At 47.6% G+C, this 19,253-nt stretch overlaps 1 protein-coding gene across 1 annotated transcript in view; it reads left to right on the forward strand.

Moving 5' to 3' along the window:
• Aff3 (ALF transcription elongation factor 3) overlaps positions 1-19,253 on the forward strand; it is a 474,038-nt gene that overhangs the window by 90,987 nt on the left and 363,798 nt on the right. Inside the window, exons 2-5 of the mRNA XM_051152759.1 lie at positions 5,077-5,151; positions 7,550-7,670; positions 9,020-9,332; positions 9,452-9,837. Of these exons, the coding sequence (XP_051008716.1) occupies positions 5,077-5,151; positions 7,550-7,670; positions 9,020-9,332; positions 9,452-9,837 (895 nt within the window). The remainder of the gene's footprint in view (positions 1-5,076; positions 5,152-7,549; positions 7,671-9,019; positions 9,333-9,451; positions 9,838-19,253) is intronic.

Here is a 19,253-nt window from a genome sequence, read left to right on the forward strand (position 1 = left end):
ACACCCCACCCTCACACCAGCAGCACCCCGCACCATGCAGCACCCGCCCCCAGCACCCCCGCACACCCCCGCACCAGCATCACCCTGCACAGCAGGCACCCGCACCATCACCCCACCACCCATCACCCCTCACCATCACAACCCCGCACCACATCACCCCACCACAATCATACCCCTCACCCACATCACCCCTCACCACCATCACCCCACCATCATCACCCCACCACATCACCCCTCAACCACCATCCACCCCTCACACCATCACCCCTCACATCACCCCTCATCATCACCCCTCACCATCATCACCCCTCACCATCATCACCCCTCACCACCATCACCCCTCACCACCATCACCCCTCACCATCATCACCCCTCACCACCATCACCCCTCACCATCACCCCTCACCATCATCACCCCTCACCACCATCACCCCTCACCACCATCACCCCTCACCACCATCACCCCTCACCACCATCACCCCTCACCATCATCACCCCTCACCATCACCCTCACCATCATCACCCCTCACCACCATCACCCCTCACCACCATCACCCCTCACCACCATCACTACCCTGTTACTACCTCCCTCATCACCACCACCCACCTCAACCACATCATTCACCACCACATCCTGCTCTATCCCAGCTAGTTTCATTGATTTGGCTGACAGTCCCAAGTTACAGTCTTTCATTGTGGGAAAGCCAACATAGGAGCTCAAGCAGCTAGTCACATCAGACCCATTGTCAATGGCAGAGAGAGAATGTGCTCCACCTTGGTTTCTTGCATGTTAGCTTTTTCAACTCCACATAGTCCAGGACCCAGCCCATAAAATGGCACTGCCCACAATGGGCTCGGTTGTCCTGTCGGCTAACAGTCAAGACACCTCCCCGCATATGCCCACAGGCCAGCCACTGTCTAATCCCTCACTAGACCTCTCTTCCCTAGGTTGTGTCAGAATTCACACCCGCCCACTCTCCTACAACCATCTCCATCCCTTCAGTAGGCTCAGCGCCATCACCTCACTGCCATGTCTACCTTCATCATGAACCTTACACCACCCCATAAGCACCACCTAGAACCTTGGTGGTTCTGGAAGCTTGGAGACTTTTTGTCTTTCTACAAACTGGAGGTCCATCCCACCTAGTCTCTGAATTGCTTCTGTCACCCGTTCAATCCCAGCTGTCTTTCTGTTCACGAAACCTACAGTTGGAGGAAACTTGCAAGTAACATTTTGACAGTCTTCCTCTGACCGAGGAATCCTTCTGAGACAGGATTACAGATCTTTTATTGTTTACTTTATAAATAACACAAGATGGTAGTTAGTTTGACTCATAACAATTTAGAACAATTGTTATAAATTTGGAGTGTTTGGTTAGACTCCTTAAATTATACAGTGCTTGGTGTTGCCAGTGGAGAGTTGCGGAGTTTCTGAGGCATGGCGTAGCCCTCTCTTTGCCACCCGTTGCTTTTCTTCTCCCTGTCTGTCCTCTTGATGTTTGTGCCCCCATCAGTGTGCTGGCCAGGAACTCAGAGTGTCTGAAGAATGGCCTCCATCGTAGGCTGCTCAGCCATCTTTGATGGAGAACGTGAGAAGGGGAGAGTTCCCTGTGTTTTGCATCCCCTGTGTTTGGGAAGGGACCAGAGAAACCTGTTCTGAGGGAAGTAGTCACTGCAGGCTAGCATTGGGCAATCCAGGGGCATGAAATTCTGAAAGCAGAGCTCCAGCTAAGGGAGTCAGGTTGCCTGCCAAGGGAAGGGTCACCTCTCAGCTGTGATCTGTATGTCTGCCACTCAGTGGTTCTCCTGCTACCCCACCCTCCCCCAGGCCCAGCTCAGAGCTTATCCACAAGGAGCCCCCTCTCCTTTTGCTCCTCATTCTGAGACAACTTCTCAGCGGTAGGTGGAGTTGGTCATATTCCCCAACTATCTCCTTTGCACCTGGAATTCAGACTTGGTTTTGGACAAGGTCGCGTTTCTGCCTTTTGAAAGGTAGCCTTTTAAATGCATACCAGACCCAGCACCCTCTGAAGAACAGGAAATGGCCACTCTCATCTCAACTCTTATCTATTCCCTGCCATGACTTGGGGATGGCATGAGTAAGTTCCCAGGGTCCCCCATGCTGGAAACTTGGTCTGCGGTGTGGTGGTATTGAGGGGCTGGAACTTTTGGAAAGGTAGGAGTCTCTAGTCTAGGTGTTCACTGCATTAGAAAGGGCTTGTTGGGGCTGGAGAGATGGCTCAGAGGTTAAGGGCACCCCTTGCTCTTCCCAAGGTCCTGAGTTCAGTTCCCAGCAACCACATGGTGGCTCACAGCCATCTATAATGAGATCTAGTGCCCTCTTCTGGCATGCAGCGGTATATGCAGGCAAAACGATGTATACATAATAAATATCAAAAAAAAAAAAAAAAAAGAAAGAAAGAAAGAAAGAAAGGGCTTGTTATACACCATAGTCTGTTCCCAGAACGAGCTGCTGCAGAAGTGAGTGCGGACAGTGAAACTTTCGACTTTCTCTCTTGTATGCGCCCCCACATGATGCCATCTGCTATGCTGAAATGTAACTAGAAAGCTGTCACTGCTTACTAAATAGATGGTACCACCTGACCTTGGGCTTTCAGCCGCCTTTCTTTATAAGATACATTGCCTCTGGTATTTTGTTATAACAACAGAAAACCATGAATGCTGAACCTACTCTGGTACTCTGGAGGCATGCCAGAAGTGAGGATCGTGAAGTTGGCTCCGTGTACCCTTTGCTGACAGGCTCCTCCATGAGGAAAAAACAGTTTGTTTGGAATGAGCACTCCAGTGTGGGTGGGCTGCCCATGGTTGAGTCCATCAGGGCAGGAGGCAGTTCTTCCTGGCCGGCTGAGTCGGCTAGTCAAGCACTGGGCTCAGCTGGTGGGGTTGGCTGTACTCATCAGTACCTTTTCTTCCAGGGAGGCCAGAGTGGCAGAGACTGGAGGGGGCTGATGACTGGGCAGCATCTGATGACACTGGTGATGCTATTGGCCCTAGTTGACACTGTTTACAATTTGTATTTTTTTTTTTTGGTCTGTGCTTCAGGTTGCATTGTAATAATTCCTTGTGTGTGTGTGGTGGTGGTGGTGGTGGTGGTTAGAAAAAGATAATTTTTCTGTGTGGGAACTGTAAAAGATTATAGCTGCTAACACACTCTTCTTCATTGCTCTTGTTTGTATGGGAAATAGCCTGGCTTTGCTTCATCTGTCCCGTTTGTTTCTGCATTCACTGTTCATACGTTCTCGGCTTACGGACATGGCCTTGGTGTGTGGGCAGCTCCTCCCCCCTCAGGACAGATGAGAAAAGTGCTTTGGACTTTGCTGTCTCTCTCGCGTGATATCTCTTTTTAAGCATCAAGATGGTCTAACTCTCATCCTAAATTCCTTGGGGTTGTGGTCGTGTGTGACCTGAGGGGGAGGCCTTGGTCTTTAGTAATAATATCAACCACTCCATCTTTGTCTCACCAGCATCGTAAGGCACTTAACGGACATGTGGGTGGGTGGTTGTTTGGTTGTTTTCCCTCACAAAAGGATGAAGCCACGAGGTTCGCAAACATTGTTGCTTACTTTCATGTCTTTACCTTGAAGCTAAGGATAGGTTAGTTTGGCAAATGATCTTGTTTGGAAGTCTCCTCTTACTTGTGTACCGTAACTGCCTTTAGCTTGATCCCTACAAGAGAGATTAAAATAAAGTAATATTTATTATATTTTTCATTTGATTTACTTTAAAAAGAAAAACTCTAAAATTAGGTCTTCGAAAAGGAGTAGACTCAAAAGATGCATTTTTCTGGGATTGTTGTGCCTTTGTAATAAATAATAAACAACATTACGGCAGTTGGCTGCCACACTTCTGTGCAAAATAAATAAATGCATTTGGTGATATACATTTGAGGAATATGGTTCTTGTAATTTCTATGGAAATAAGGAAAAACTTAGCAGTTGATAGAGACTTTACCATCTGTTAGCATGGAAGAAACAGGATGGCACTTACCGAGCGTACCAGGTACACCAGCCTGCCAGGAGTGAAGTTTACTACAACCAGTCCCACATCCCCAGGAAGCGGACCCCACTTTCCATCTGAGGGATGGGGAGTGGTGGACAGACGTGTGCTGTGCTGGGTCCTGCGTTTTCGTGCAGAGGTAGACTGTCGTCTATATGAGCAAAGGCACTAAGCATTGGTGGAAAGGTGCAGGTAGGGACATACAGGGAGAGGTGAAAGCGGGAAGTCCCTCCTTTCTCTTCCAGTGGCATTTGCTGTGAGCAGGTGACGCCTTGGCTCATAAGGCTGACATAAGACCTGGGGGCTTCAGATCTAGTTAAGGCAGAGTAGGTGGGGTATCTCTGGAAAAGCATCTGTTCGGCGGTGGCTGTAGAGATGCCAAAGACAAGGCGTAGGGGAAGCAGAGCCTTTTTCTTTCCATGTTTCCTTTCATCTCCTTTAATAACATGAGGATGATCCTGTCCGGTCACCTGGCTTCGTCTGATGGTGTGGATGCGCTTTGTGGTGGCCCCGTGAAAGGATGGCAAGTGCTTTTCTTCTGTCCCAAGGGTGTTTGGTTCTTGTTTTCTATCTGTAGCCATAGTCTGGTCACACAGGTGGAACCCCACAGGATAATTTTATCTGGCCACAGGCTGCATCATCAAGTGGTTTTGTTTTTGTCTCTTCAGACCCAAAGGAGCTAGGAATGGGGAGTTCACTTAAACAAGAACAGCTTCCACCTCACCTACAGCTTTCCTAAATTCTGACTCAGCTTGTTTTCCCAAACCCCGGAAGCACACAGGGCCTGAAATCCACTGACCCGGTTGTGGCATCCATCCCCTTGCCTTGATCCTAAATATCTAAACCATGTGGGAAAATAAACTGAATTTTTTATCTCTGCCCTTAACCCTGACTTTTATTGCTGCTGCTGCATTTCCCATTTGGGTTCTGGTATCCTCGCTCAGTTTATCTTAAACCTTTAAGGGAAATGCCAACCAACCTGTGCATATGAAGATACCAAATGCTGGCCTGTCAGGTTTAAAGCATTTTCTCTTCTTGTGGTATTTGTATTTCTTACAGGGGTGAAGACATCTTAAGCCAGAGGAGTGATTCTCTAGTTCTGGAATTTCAGTCATCAGCCAGCAGATGTAGGAGGTATAATTTGGGGTGTGGGGGCCCCCCTCAGAAGCCTGCCTGCTCATTTTGCATAAGGTCATTCCATGCATCATGGCACCCTAGTCTTGTGTGTGGTTGGCTTGGCCTGGCTGAAGGTGACCTGCATGGCGTGTGTGGAGGTCTGTGACGAGGTCTGTGTGGAGGCGTGTGTGGCATTCTGCGTGCTGAGGGAAGTGTAGCTGCATGCAGTGCAAGGGCTTTTCTTTTCTCCTTCAAATGCCAGCCGACCTTAGTCTGAAAATCAGAGCTTGACAGTGGGCTAGCGCTCTCCCGTTGTTCGAAGCCCACTTTATGCCTCTCTGTCCTACGTCATGTGTCCTCCATCTTGTGGATGTGTAAAGCCCACGGAGTGTTTGCAGAAGCTAGGGGTCCACAGGACAGTCACCCACCAGCAGCACAGGGAGGTCACAGCCTCTGCTTTGGAGCTGAAGCCTGGTTCTGTGAGTGTGTAGGGAGTCTCCATTCTGTCCACTGTCACCTCAGCCATGCTCAGAAACTGGCCGTGATACGGGGGGTGGGGGTGGGGGATGAGCCTCTTTATTGGTAGATTTTTTTTTTAATGTAAGGACACTGATTCGGCTCCCAAACCTAATAACTTTGGGTAATGTACTAAGGATGAATTAAAATGCTAATGGTCTCCTTGCTCTGTATATTTTAGCATTCCCTAATTTTAAATTTAAATTAAATGCCTTAGGGGCAGGGGCAGCCTTGCCAGAAGCATGTGTAGCATCGACCTTACAGACAGCGACTTTAAAATATGTCCTGGCCACATGGACTGAACCCGGATGAGGAGTACTTTTTAATTGCTGTGTTGTTTGTGTCCCCTATAGCTACATGACACAAATACTCTTTTAATAAATTATTGTTTTCGTGAAATTCCTTTGACCCCACAGACACTTTCATTCATAACCCTATTTTAATAGCATCCCCTGGATTTCGAGGCCTGAGTGTCCCAGTGCTTTCTTTTACTTATTGTCACGCTCTCTTGTTTTGACCTTACTGCGACACACGGGGACATCCCTGCCTCATAATGGAGACACTGAGAGGCCAAAAGGCTGACTGCCTTGTTTGTTTGTTTGTTTGTTATCTTCTCCTGAGTCGGGGAGAACGTTAATTAGTAGGTAGGTGTCTTGGCTCCCAGCTCAGCCCTCTGTGCCCCAGACCTAACAGACACGCTAAACAAAAGGATGGCTAGGTCACTGTCACCCTTGGCTTCTACTGGGGAAATGAGGGCAGTGCCCACAGTAGGGTTGTGGTCTTGACTGATGGGTAGTGCTGTCTGTCAGCACGAGGCCGCTGGTCCCAGAAGGCCAGTGCTTTTCCTCTCATCCAACAGGAGAGTCACTTTCTCTTTCCTTTTTTTTTTTTTTTTTTTTTTTTTTTTTTTTTTTTTTTTTTTCGAGACACGGTTTCTCTGTGTAGCTTTGGCTGTCCTGGACTAACTTTGTAGACCAGGCTAGCCTCGAACTCACAGCAATCCGCCTGCCTCTGCCTCCCAAGTGCTGGGATTAAAGGCATGCGCCACCACGCCCGGCTCCGAGAGTCACTTTCTTATCACTACTTGGATTAGCCCCTTTATTTTCTCCTTATGAGGGGGAATGACACACTTTATTTTTCCCTTCACACCTGCAGTCGTTTGGCATCTGGCTGCTCCATAGTTGTATTTTGGTGAAAGATTCTAATTTTCTTCAACCACAACGCCGACGCCCTGATGCCAATGATGTCATCCCTTCTCCGTCCTTTCCCTTTGCCGCTGCGCCCCTTCCTGCTAGCTCATCTTTATGGTTAGGGGGAGTGATGGAGTCAAATCTCTCAGAAGACAGACTTGATTCGGTCGTCGTCCGATGACTTGACTGATTAACGGAGACCAGGAGAAGGCTCCAAACTGCGAAACCCGCAGCAGCACGCAGCTTTAACAGCTCTTCAGGGACGTAGTTAGTGATGGAATCACTACAGAAACACAGACATGCCACACACACACAAAAACCCCAACCAGGAGCATTCCCATATAACACTAAGGGGCAGTGTCATGAGAGCAAGTAGGCTCATAATTTCTATTTACACGTTGAGATAATTACTGAGGGCCTGAGCAGGGCGCTCAGTCTCCTGTCAGCGTTGCTTACATAGATGCTTTCCCACATATCAGGCCAAGGAGGCTAATTCTGGTTGGAACTTGTCCTAAGGATTTTCCCTCTGGAAGAGTGTGATTATCAGCCCGGGAATTCAGTTGGCCTGCCGAGCCTGGCTTCAGTCTCATCCCCGTTCCCATTGTCATTGGCACTTGTCTGTTAACCACATGTCTGCCTTCAGATGTCCGTGACGCTGGGCCCGGCCTTTTAATCTTTTGGGTTCTTCTCTTTCCTCTCTCTCTGTGCAGTGTCTATGAACCAGACAGGAATGCGTTACGGAGGAAAGAACGAGAAAGAAGAAGTCAGGAAACGCAGCAGGACAGCGGCGGCTTTAGTTCCAGTTACTCCCTCTTCAGTGAACCCTACAAGGTAGACAGTGTTCATCTCTTCACCTTCCCTTCTAGCTCCTGTCAGTGCCCCATGAAGGAGCCGACAAGAAACTCCATTTCGGTTTTGGTCGATTTAGCCTGGGAAGATAACCTTGCTACTGTGGCATCGTGTGTAGTGGCGTCTAGCTCGCTCGTGCGCCTCTGTGCGTCCTTCACTCCACCAGTGAGGTGTGACACTGAGACCCGTTGCTATGAAGTTTAGCAATAATTCAGGCGTCATTGCTTTGGTTCCAGAATTAATGGCATCTGGAATGTTTTCTGAGCTCTCAAACACTATTCACAAGAGCTTAGATTATCTGTTTGATATGTGTGCATCAGGCACAGATGAATCAAGGCACCTGTTAGGGCTACTGAAATTGGAGCTGCCGCATGGCTCAGTGGGTGAGGGTGCCAGCTACCAAGCCCAAAGACCTCAACTTGATTCCTAGGACTCAAATGGTGAAATGAGAAAAGCAAGTCTTTCAAATTGTCTCCCCTCCTTTGCTCTTTTCCTCCCTCTCTCCCTCTCTCTTTACACACACACGCACACACACACACACACACACACACACACACACACACACACGCACGCACGCACATGCACACGCACATGCATGCACACACACACAATGTTCTTTTTAAAAACAAGTTATAAAGTCACTTTTCATTTTGACCAGAGACCAGCTGTTGAGACACACTTGCTGTGGTTTTTGTCAACAATGCATAGCTCATCTCCCAAAATGAAACATCTTCCGAGAATTCACTCACATTTTAGGCTGTGTGTAATATGGATAGTTTAGAGAATTTTTGGTTATTTGGTCTCGTATTACTTCTCAGTTCCCCCTGATTCCACTAGCCTCACAGGCTGTGTTTCTGACAAGAGCAATTACTTATTTAGAATCTGGAAGAAAATCTATTTTAAGTCAAATCTAAGTCTTCAGGAGACGTTTTCTGTCATTCTATAAAACACTGATAAACTAATAAACTAGAAATACTTAAGCCAGACCATTTGTGAGGTTATAACATTAAAATTTCTGATTTCCAGGTTATATATACATGTAAAATAAATATATATATGTATAAATAAATAGTAACAAATACATGTTGGCTATAGCACAATATGCCAAAGTTAGCTTTCTGTTTGTTAATTTACCCTAAAGTTATCCATTACGCATTTCCAGTTCTTGAGCAATGTGGAGGCTAGCAGAGCCCACAAGGAGTTCAGATTCATCCCCTAGTTTTCACTCTGAATGCATCAGCCTTAGCCCTGTGACCCCCACAGGCACTTTCCCACTGTTTCCAGAGTCTTGTCTCTCACAGTATCATGAATATTTTTTTTTCTTTTTCCAGACTAACAAAGGGGATGAACTCTCCAACAGGATCCAGAATACGTTAGGAAATTACGACGAAATGAAGGACTTTTTAACCGACAGATCCAACCAGAGTCATCTTGTTGGTGTCCCCAAGCCGGGTGTTCCTCAGGCTCCCGTGAACAAGATGGATGAACATTTTGTGGCAGAGTCAAGAGCCCAACCCCAGCCCTCATCCATCTGCAGCTCCACATCTTCCACACCTGCAGCTGTCCCTGTGCAGCAGAGCAAGAGGGGCACCATGGGCTGGCAGAAGGCCGGGCACCCACCGTCTGATGGACAACCGAGAACAGGTAAGGAGGGCACAGGGCAGTTGTTTTGCACAGATCTCAAAGAACCACAATGAAAAAGCCTATTCTCTGTGTGTGGAGTCCCTCATCCTCATCCTCACTTCCTCCTCCTTCCAACTCAGCACAACAGGGCTCTCTCAGGACCTTGCTTGGAGATGGTGTTGGCAGACAGCAGACAAGGGCCAAGCAAATGTGCAATGTGGAGGCGGGACTTCAGACCCAGGAGAGGCCCCCAGCAATGGCCACCAAGCACGGCAGCAGTGGACACTGTGTTCAGAACTTTCCTCCATCCTTGGCTTCGAAGCCCAGCCTGGTGCAGCAGAAACCAACCGCATATGTGCGGCCGATGGATGGCCAAGACCAGGCTCCCGATGAATCGCCCAAGCTTAAGTCATCCACAGATGCTGGTGTGCACTGCACATCCTACAGAGGAGTCCCAGGCAACAAACCAGAGTCAGCCAGAGCCAAGGCCAAGGTTGCTAAGTTCAGCATCCCCAAGCAAGGAGAGGTGAGTCCATTCTCATAGCCAGTTCCATGCAACTAACTAGTAGCCTGACTTGCAAACGCAATTTTTGTTTCCCGCCCTCCTACCTCCCCAGTGATGTGGTAAGATTTGCAGCACTCTAGACAGAAGTTACAATGTTTAAAATTCTCAAATTCATTATAATAGATTGCATTACATACTGGAAATCCTTATACATGTGTGTGTACATGTTTGCATGTGTTTGTGCATGTGTAGGAGTTACGTAGTGATGGAATGCCCTGCCTCCTTCAGTCCAGTTCATGGGAGTTTCAGGAACATGATGGTGTTGACTAAGATGTGTAACAGCAATGCAGAGCGCTTCAAAGGCTGCAGGTCAGCTTTCAAGGAGGCAAGTTTTTTTTTTTGTTTTTTGTTTTTTTTTTTTCCCATAAAATAGTTGAGAACTCTTAACATTTTCTATCAATTTTGAAAAGTTTTATGATAAGCTTCTTAAAGGAGTATGAATTTGTATAATGTATAAATAGGACTTTGTAATGTATTGAATCAGTATTGAGCCTGGTTGACACTGCAGTATATTTAGACATCCACCCGCCTTATAAAAGACTTGGGAGTCAGAGTTATTCATACTTAACAGGATTCTTTCTTGGGCTGGGCCATGCGAGCATATTCTCAGAATGAAGTGTTTCGCCTCATCCTCTCCTGGTGTGCGTTTTGATTTTGTTCCACCACATTTGGTCATTGCTTTGCAAAATGTGTGGGGGCAGCTGCATTGAGTGTGAGGATCCTAAACACGCCTGTCACTTGACAGGCCGTGCGTGGGTAAGGCAGTGACCAGCTACTTGAATCTGGGTGGAGAAAGCAATCCCTTTTGAAGTAGCATGTCTCATGGCATATTCCAAATTGATAATAGCTGTCGAGAGCTCACGGAGAGGAGTTAGGGCCACCACACACGCCTGTTCTTGCTGCCTTCCTGTGATTTAGCGCTCGGGCTGGAATCATCTTCCTGTAGCACTGTTCCTGGGAACAGATACGTCGCCGGCCTTCCCTTTGACACGTTCTTCTTTAAAGATGGGATAGTGTGATGTGACCAGAATGTTCTTTATATCCTAGTTCAACTTAATAAGCAAACGGAACAAAGGATTTGACATTTCCTGTTGTGTCTTTGACAAGGCTGAGCATAGCATTTCTGTGCTGTCATTTCAGGACTCCCCATGGGCCATTTGGGGGACAACCTTGTTACCTTTGGAGCCTGTCTGCACCCCGGGAGGTGTTGACTGTAGTTTTAATTAGGAAGTGTGGTGACATGAGCACCAACGGCTTCTTTTGATTACACATCCATGATGAATTCTAGCAATTAGGAAGCAGGAATCATTAGGAATGATGAAAGCAAAATGTGATTTTTTTCCCGGGCATTTTTGAAAGATTTATTTTTTATTTTTTAAATTGTGCGCACGTGAGTGCAGGTACCCACGGAGAGCGGAGATGTCGGATACCTGGGTCCTGGGATTACAGGTGGTTGTGGGTGCCTGACATGGATGCTGAGAATCAAACCTGAACGTAGCAACACGTGTTTTCAACCACTGAGCCGTCTCTCCAGGCTCAGGCATTTTCTTTATAGGAACCACATGGACACCACAAATCAAACTGAGTTCCCCGGGCTCTTCAGTTTTTTGTCATTTCCATTGAATGATCTCTGTGGGCAAAGAAAGTCTAGCTCATCCTTCAGTAGTGGTGGCCAGCTTACACCACCCACAGGGCCTCGCGCACAGCTTTCCTGTCAGCCGACTCCGTGTTAACACGGTGTTCTCATGCTGTGGCAGGTTCAGTATACCAGGTAACTGTTTATTCACTCAGAGTCCGGTGAGGTAGTTAGTTCCGGTTAAAAGCACTGAGTTGCATTTTCCGTATCCCGTGCAGCCTCCACAGATGCCTGCGCAGTAGTAAGGAGGTATTTGCTGAGCTCTTGATAATCTGAGCATCGTCATGATGCCCTCAGGCATCCGAGATTGGAGGCCAGAGTGGACTGTACCAGTTTGGTGCTTTTACAACAAGAGGGGCATGGCCGGGAGAGGGTGGTACTGTGAGAGATCATAGTGACACGTAGAAACCGTTTTGTCACTGTTACATGCAGCATTGACAAGTCTGCTGTCCCCTCACTTTCTGTCTCCTGAGTGTGCAAAGAGGCCAGACGTGCATTGACAGAAAGGCGGCAACTACAGGTGTTATTTGTGGAATACGTTTGAAATGGTATGAGGGGGATTCAGTCTATGTTATGTAAAACCTTTGCATATTGGAAAAAGCATAACAATACTTAAAATGGGTCTGCTTACAACGTTCACTGCTGTGTGTCACTTTTCCTTCAAACTACAAGTTTTTTTTTTTAACCTTTATTCCAAGAGGTTAACAAATGCCCTTTTGCAGGTTTGTACAATACAATCCACAATAACAACATAGAAACTAAATTTATCAACTAGATTTTAATTTTTATTTATTTTACATTTTTATTTTTTGGAGTAAAAAACAGTCTGATAAGTTTGTGTGTGTGTGTGTGTGTGTTTATGTGTGTGTTTGTGTATGTGTGTATGTGTGTGTTTGTGTATGTGCGTATGTGTGTGTATGTGTGTGAGTGTATGTGCATATATGTGTGTATGCTTGTGTATATATGTGTGTGTGCTTGTGTGTATGTATATACCTTAAAAAAAAATCCCAGTCTGAAATGCATTTATAGTAGAGCTTATTTCCAGGAAGCTATGGGAAGTGTCTTCTAGGGGAGATTTATAGGAAGTGACCACACGATAACTTAAATTCCTCAACTACTTGAGGGTGTTAGCTGTGGAATAAGACTTTGTACTTTGTGAGGCACCCAGAGTCTGAAAGAAGTGATAGGTATAAATGGCATTAGAGAAAGTGTGTGTACGTGTATGTTCTTGTGTGTGTGCATGCGTGTGTGTACATGCGTGTGTGCGCGTGCAAGTGTGTGCATGTGCATGCAGAGAGCTGTTTAGCATTGTGTAGGAACATCTGGCTAGGGGCAGTGTGACTTGAGATATTAAACATCTACAGTGTGATCTCTGCCTTCAGGATATCTATCGCCATGAATTGAATAAATTGGGCTCAAGCAGTTAGCTTTTAATTTGCAATTTGTCCCACAGTCAAAACTAATCTTAAAATTGGCCTTCTAGTCCCAAGAACATTCTTCCACCTTCACCATCCTTATAAGGGAGCAATGACTGTTACTTGTCTTAACATGGAGGAACTGTGGCTCTCTTTTGCCTGCTTTCACTAAGTCTGTGCCCTTGCCTTTACAACAGCTTTATTCTCTCTCCTGCCACAGAGGGTTATTTGTTAAAATTCTTTACTCTTCAATAATGGGTAATTAGTGTACAAAAATCCAGTGCAGTTTGATGTGGAGGTTAGAGGCCTCAGGAGGATTCCTTAAGCAGTACACCTGCCTCTCAGATGCTTGATCCAGCTCAGTTTGGGGTTTAATGAAAAACATATTTTGTTGTTATAGCTGAGTCTCCTGTTCTTGACGCCACCCCTCATTAAGTGAGCCTCCCCAAGAGTGCCGCTTAGAAAAGTAGCTGTTGTTAGGCGAGAGACGGGGGACCTAACCAACGGTTGAACCGTGCGTTCTAGAATATCATAGGACAGGGCGTGGTGAATATTTTCCAACTGAAGTGAGTTATTTTTGTTACACACATGTATGCACACACACACACACATACACACACACGCACACACATGCACACACACACACACACACACACACAGCCCTACCTTTTAGTAGTATTCTAGGGTTAGCCTTTGGGGACTATTAACAGAGAGGTACAGATAGTGTTTCAGTTTTATAAAATATATAACCATAAATACATCATTAAGGCCCTTTCTGGGCATTGGGTCCACTGAAACTGGAGTGCGCCTAGTTTTAAGGTCTTTCAATCTCTGACTCATGAGGTCACATGGGATTGCTAGTAAATAATGACTTTTCGTTTAGAAAAGAGCTTCATTTCCAACTCAAATTTAGTGGGATAGGCAACTGCATGGTAGAGCCACAGGAAAGTGTACCGTGCTTACCTGCTGCTGGAAGAATCTGAAGAAAGCATATGAAAGCAGTTCCCCGCTTGTGAAGATGCCCTCACAGACTGTGCACACAGCCTTTTTTGGGAAGTTTTCAGTGTCTGAAATGGTCTCCTGAAATCTGTATCTCTTACTGCTCCCTTGCTGTTCATCACTGGCAGCAACTTGAATATGCTGCTGCAAAGACCTCTAACGGGCAGAGCCAGCCCTGTCACCCATAGCTTTGTTGGTCTGGAAAGAGATCTCTGAGATTGAGTGTCAACTGGCAGATGATGTGATGAGCTTTAATTGTGATTGGTTCTTCATCTACAAGGACAGAGTAATTGTTTGGTTTGATCAGATTTTCTTTGTTAAAATGTTCACAGAAAGAGTTTAAGATATACTGATTAAACATAGCATTTTCATGACCAGAATCTTCTAAAAAAAAAAAAAAAAATCACCATTTATATCACAAGAGTAGAAAAACGAAATGCTGTGATTCTACGAAATAGCTTCCCAGAAAAACAGTGAGCTGATTCTGTTCCAAGTTCACAGAAGATAGATGATGGCGGCTTCCTGTTTCCTGTCACTCTTGGTTACCTTTGTATGAAAATGGATTTCTTCCAAATTAAAGTCGGCACCAGCCTGTCGGGCGAAAAGGCATCTGCAAAACAGAGTGTATATTACATATTCACGCCGGTCGGAATTTCTTAATTACATTTGAGATGTATAATGTTTTCAAATCAAAGTACGCTGTCATATTGTTCCTGAAGACGCGACAGGCTGTGTGAATCCAGGAACCTCAGTTTCCCTGTCGTGTAGTCTCATCCTTCATACCACTCTCACCTCCACCCGCCATTCCCCAGGGCAGAAGGAGGCAGGTCCTGTGGGACTTAGTGGCTTAGCAACGGCACCATATGTAACACTCTGTACTTCCTTATGTCCCCATCATGCACAGCCTCCGCCCTCTGAGAACACTCACACATGCACATGCATAGCCTCCATCCTCTGACAACACTCACACCATGTACACGCACAGCCTCCGCCCTCTGAGAACATTCACACCACGCACATGCACAGCATCTGTCCTCTAAGAACATCCAGACACACACAGCCTCCACCCTCTAAGAATGTCCAGACATGCACAGCCTCCGCCCTCTGAGAGCATTCACACCATGCATCCACACAGCCTCTGCCCTCTGAGAACATTCACACCATGCACATGCTCAACCTCCGCCCTCTGAGAATATTCACACCATGCACATGCACAGCCTCCGCCCTCTGAGAGCATTCACACCATGCATACACACAGCCTCTGCCCTCTGAGAACATTCACAGCATACACACGCACAGCCTCCACCCTCTGAGAATATTCACACCGTGCACATGCACAGTCTCTGCCCTCTGAGAATATTCATACCATACACACGCTCATTCTCCACTCTCTGAGAATATTCACACCATGCACATGCACAGCCTCTGCCCTCTGAAAATATTCACACCATACACACGCTCATCCTCCACTCTCTGAGAATATTTACACCATGCACACTTGTAGCCTCCGCCATCTGAGAACACTCACACCATGCACACTCTCAGCCTCCACCCTCTGAGAATACTCACACCATGCACATGCTCAGCCTCCGCCCTCTGAAAATACTCACACCAGGCACACTTTCATTCTCTGCTCTCTGAGAATACTTACACCATGCACACTCTCAGCCTCCGCCCTCTAAGAATACTCACACCATGCACATGCACAGCCTCCACCCTCTGAGGATATGCACACCATGCACACCTTCAGCCTTTGCCCTCTGAGAATATTCACACCATGCACATGCTCAGCCTCCGTCCTCTGAGAACAAGGCCTTTCCTTGACCTGCAGACATTCAGAAGGGTGAGAGTCAAACACTCATCTCACACACGTCATGAGAGCACTCACTTCCCTCATTTCATCTAGTTATTCTGAAGGTCATGGTGGATGCTCACACATGGAAATATTTCTATTTTTACCCTTTTATGTTTAACCAGTGGATCCTAAAAGATACTTAGCTCAAAATGACTTTGATTTTTATAATCTTTGACTGAAAAAATGCCTATTAAAATAGGTCCCCTTGTATGAAGGTGTCCTTCCTGTTCCCTTGCCTCCTGGGGTCCTTCAGACTGATTTTAGAAAACCAAGTTTTCTAGCCTTAAGGTGGGAAACCAGTTCTGAGGGTAGAAGGAGGAGGGTGGGCCCAGCAGGGGGTTATTAGCCAGGCTGCTTTGTTTTGCCTGTCTCTTTTCTCTAGTCTTGTAAAGTTCCTCCCTCAGAGAACATCTGGAAGGATTACAAAGCTGGCTTCTCTTAAACCACAACTGTGTGTGTGTGTGTGTGTGTGTGTGTGTGTGTGTGTGTGTGTGTGTGTGTGTGTGTGTGTGTGTGTTGAGCAACTCTGGGGCCAATCTGGAGGCTTCTGTGTTGGGCATCGCCGTCTAGTCCTGCTGGAGAGGCATGGTGATGTGTGCTTGGTCCCTCACCTGCAGTCTTTCAGCTAAGTAGGGGACAGGGTGGCCACACACTGGAGTCTAGCAAGACTTGGCTCACATTCTGAGTCTGCAGCCCATTAGCCATGCGACTGTGAACAAATACACCCGTTTGTATATATGAGAACTAGAGAAAATGACACTAGTTCTGTGGCAGAGATGGTAGGCGGTACAGGTGGGCGTGGTTAGTGAAGTCATGTGATTAAAGGAAAGGTCTTTTGGTAAACCCTGGCAGATGTTAGTTAGGTTAGTGATAGAAAGTAAAGGGGAAAGTAGAAACCTGCAAGACTCTGTGTGTTTAAGTCTCACAAATGCAGGGAAGGAACTAGTGAGGAGGAAGGGAGAATTCTGAAAGAAAGTTTTGTGTGTGTGTGTGTGTATGTGTGTGTGTGTGTTTACTTGTTAGACAATAAGCAAAATGTTGATGACTTGTGAGACTGTCTCAGGTTAATATAACAAAGCCCCAGTGACACACCATCCTTCCTTGTGTAACGCTAAGCCCCGCCCCCCCGCCCTGGGGTATTGTTCCCAAGTCTGGGATCATATTTGCTCTTTCTTTGTGTGTTTTCTTGTGAGCTAGTGTATCACTGAGCTTTATTTCCTATTACATGAAATACAGAATCAACAAGATTTAGGTGGAGGAAAGTTAAAATGTTCAGGCAGTAGGTACTTAGAATGACTCATGGATCAGAACTATTGGAGGCGCAGCATATTACATAGCTTGTTTAATTGGGATGACCTCCACGTGGTCATCCAGCATAAACAATACCCTTATAAGAGATGGGAACAGTATCTATGGTGCTATTTGCAGCCCCCTTCCATAGCTGCATGCATGAACCCTCCATAGTTCCTGTTGGCCCTGAAGCCAGATTTCGGGACTTGAATGCCTTCCGTTGCACTGTTGTCTAGGATCCCTCTTTCTGCAGATACTGTCTGGCTTTGAGAGCGTGGCTGGCAGGGCTGGTGGGAACCCTCTAACAGAGTCGTGATAAACCCTTCCAGCAGCCGTTGGACAATGTGAGTGAGTTCATATTTGATGAGCATCTAGAACAGTGATTGGCATGCAGGCTGCACTCGGAGAAAATCCCGGAAGTACTGATGTGTTATAATTACAAGTAATAATTGCAAATAGCTTGATCGGCTTCACGTTTACCTTCTAGTGTGCCTAACCCCAGATGGTTTGACAGTCCCAAATCTGGAAACTGAGGTAAAGCTCATGAATCCACTAGGGTAGGCTTTCACAAAGGCAGGAGTTTCCGTCTTGGCAGTTTTCTTCTCCACCGCTGCTGGACACAGATTGTGCTCAGCAGATGCTTTCTGAACCAGCTCATTAACTTGAAGGTGTGAGTTGAAATTACACCTTGAAGTTAACTTAAAGGCTGTGCTCTTCTGGTACATACTTGCCCGTGTTGAGCTCTCAGTAGTTTGTTGGGCTTTTTTATCAGAAGAGGAATAGGTACCTCCTGATGTATAGCTGCTGCTTGGAGAGGGACTGGGAACCGTGTTTGCTGATTGTATGTAAACGCAGCCACAGGGATGGAGTCACCAAGCACAGAGTTCTGGCTCAGAAGCAAATGCTTAGGCAGCTGTGGCTCTCTATAGATTGCCGGCCCTGTGCCTTCCCCTTCTCCCTCTCCCCGCCCGTTCCCCCCCTCCCCTTTCCCCCTCTCCCCTTCCCTCCCTCTCCCCTTCCTCCCTCTCCCCTCCCTCCCCTCCCCTTTCCTCCTTCTCCCCTTTCCTCCCCTCCCCTTCCTCCCTCTCCCCTTCCTCCTTCTCCCCTTCCTCCCTCTCCCCTTCCTTCCTCCCACTCCCCTTTCCTCCTTCTCCCCTTTCTCCTTCCCTCCCCCTCCCCTTCATACCCTCCCCCTCCCCTTCCTCCTCTCCCCTTACTCCTCCCTCTCCCCTTCCTCCCTCCTTTCCTTTTCCTCCCTCTCCCTTGCTTCCCGCTCCCCTCTCCCTCTCCGCCTCCCTCCCCGCCCTCCTCCTTCTCCCCCTTTCCTCCCTCCCCTTCCTCCCTCTCCCCTTCCCCCCCTCCCCTTCCTCCCTGTCCACTTTCTCCCTCTCCCCTCCCCTTTCCTCCTTCTCCCCTTTCCTCCCCTCCCCTTCCTCCCTCTCCCCTCCCTCCCCTCCCCTTTCCTCCCTTCTCCCCTTTCCTCCCTCCCCTTCCTCCCTCTCCCCTTCCTCCCCTCCCCTTTCCTCCCTCTCCCCTTTCCTCCCCTTCCCTTCCTCCCTCTCCCCTTCCTCCCTCTCCCCTTCCTCCCTCTCCCCTTCCTCCCCTCCCCTTCCTCCCTCCCCTTTCCTCCTCTCCCCTCCTCTTTCCTCCCCTCCCCTTCCTCCCCCCCTTGCTCCCCTCCCCTTGCTCCCTCTCCCCTTCCTCCTCTCCCCTTCCTCCCTCTCCCCTTGCTTCCCCTCCCCTTCCTCCCTCTCCCCTTCCTCCCTTCCCCTTCTTCCCTCTCCTCCCCTTCCTCCCTCTCCCCTTCCTCCCTCTCCCCTTCTTCTTCCCTCTCCCCTTCCTCCCCTCCCCTTCCTCCTCTCCCCTTCCTCCCTCTCCCCTTTTCCCTCTCCCCTTCCCTTCCTCCCCACCCTTCCCTTCTTTCCCACTCCTTCCCTCTTCATCCTTCTCGTCTTCCCCTGCCCCTTCCTTTTCCGTGTGATCTTCACAGCAGAAGATGCTCCTGTGTGTGTGCGTGTGTGCGCGTGCATGTGTGTGTGCGCGCACATGCATGTGTGTGACTGTGTGTGTGCACATGTGGTGTATATGTGTGACTCTGTGTGCATGTGTGTGTGCACGGGTGCATATGTGTGTGACTGTTGTGTGTGACTGTGTGTGTGCGTGCATGGGTGTATGTGTGCGA

The sequence above is a fragment of the Acomys russatus genome, chromosome 11, assembly GCF_903995435.1.
Source record: "Acomys russatus chromosome 11, mAcoRus1.1, whole genome shotgun sequence".
In the NCBI taxonomy this organism is placed as follows: domain Eukaryota; kingdom Metazoa; phylum Chordata; class Mammalia; order Rodentia; family Muridae; genus Acomys; species Acomys russatus.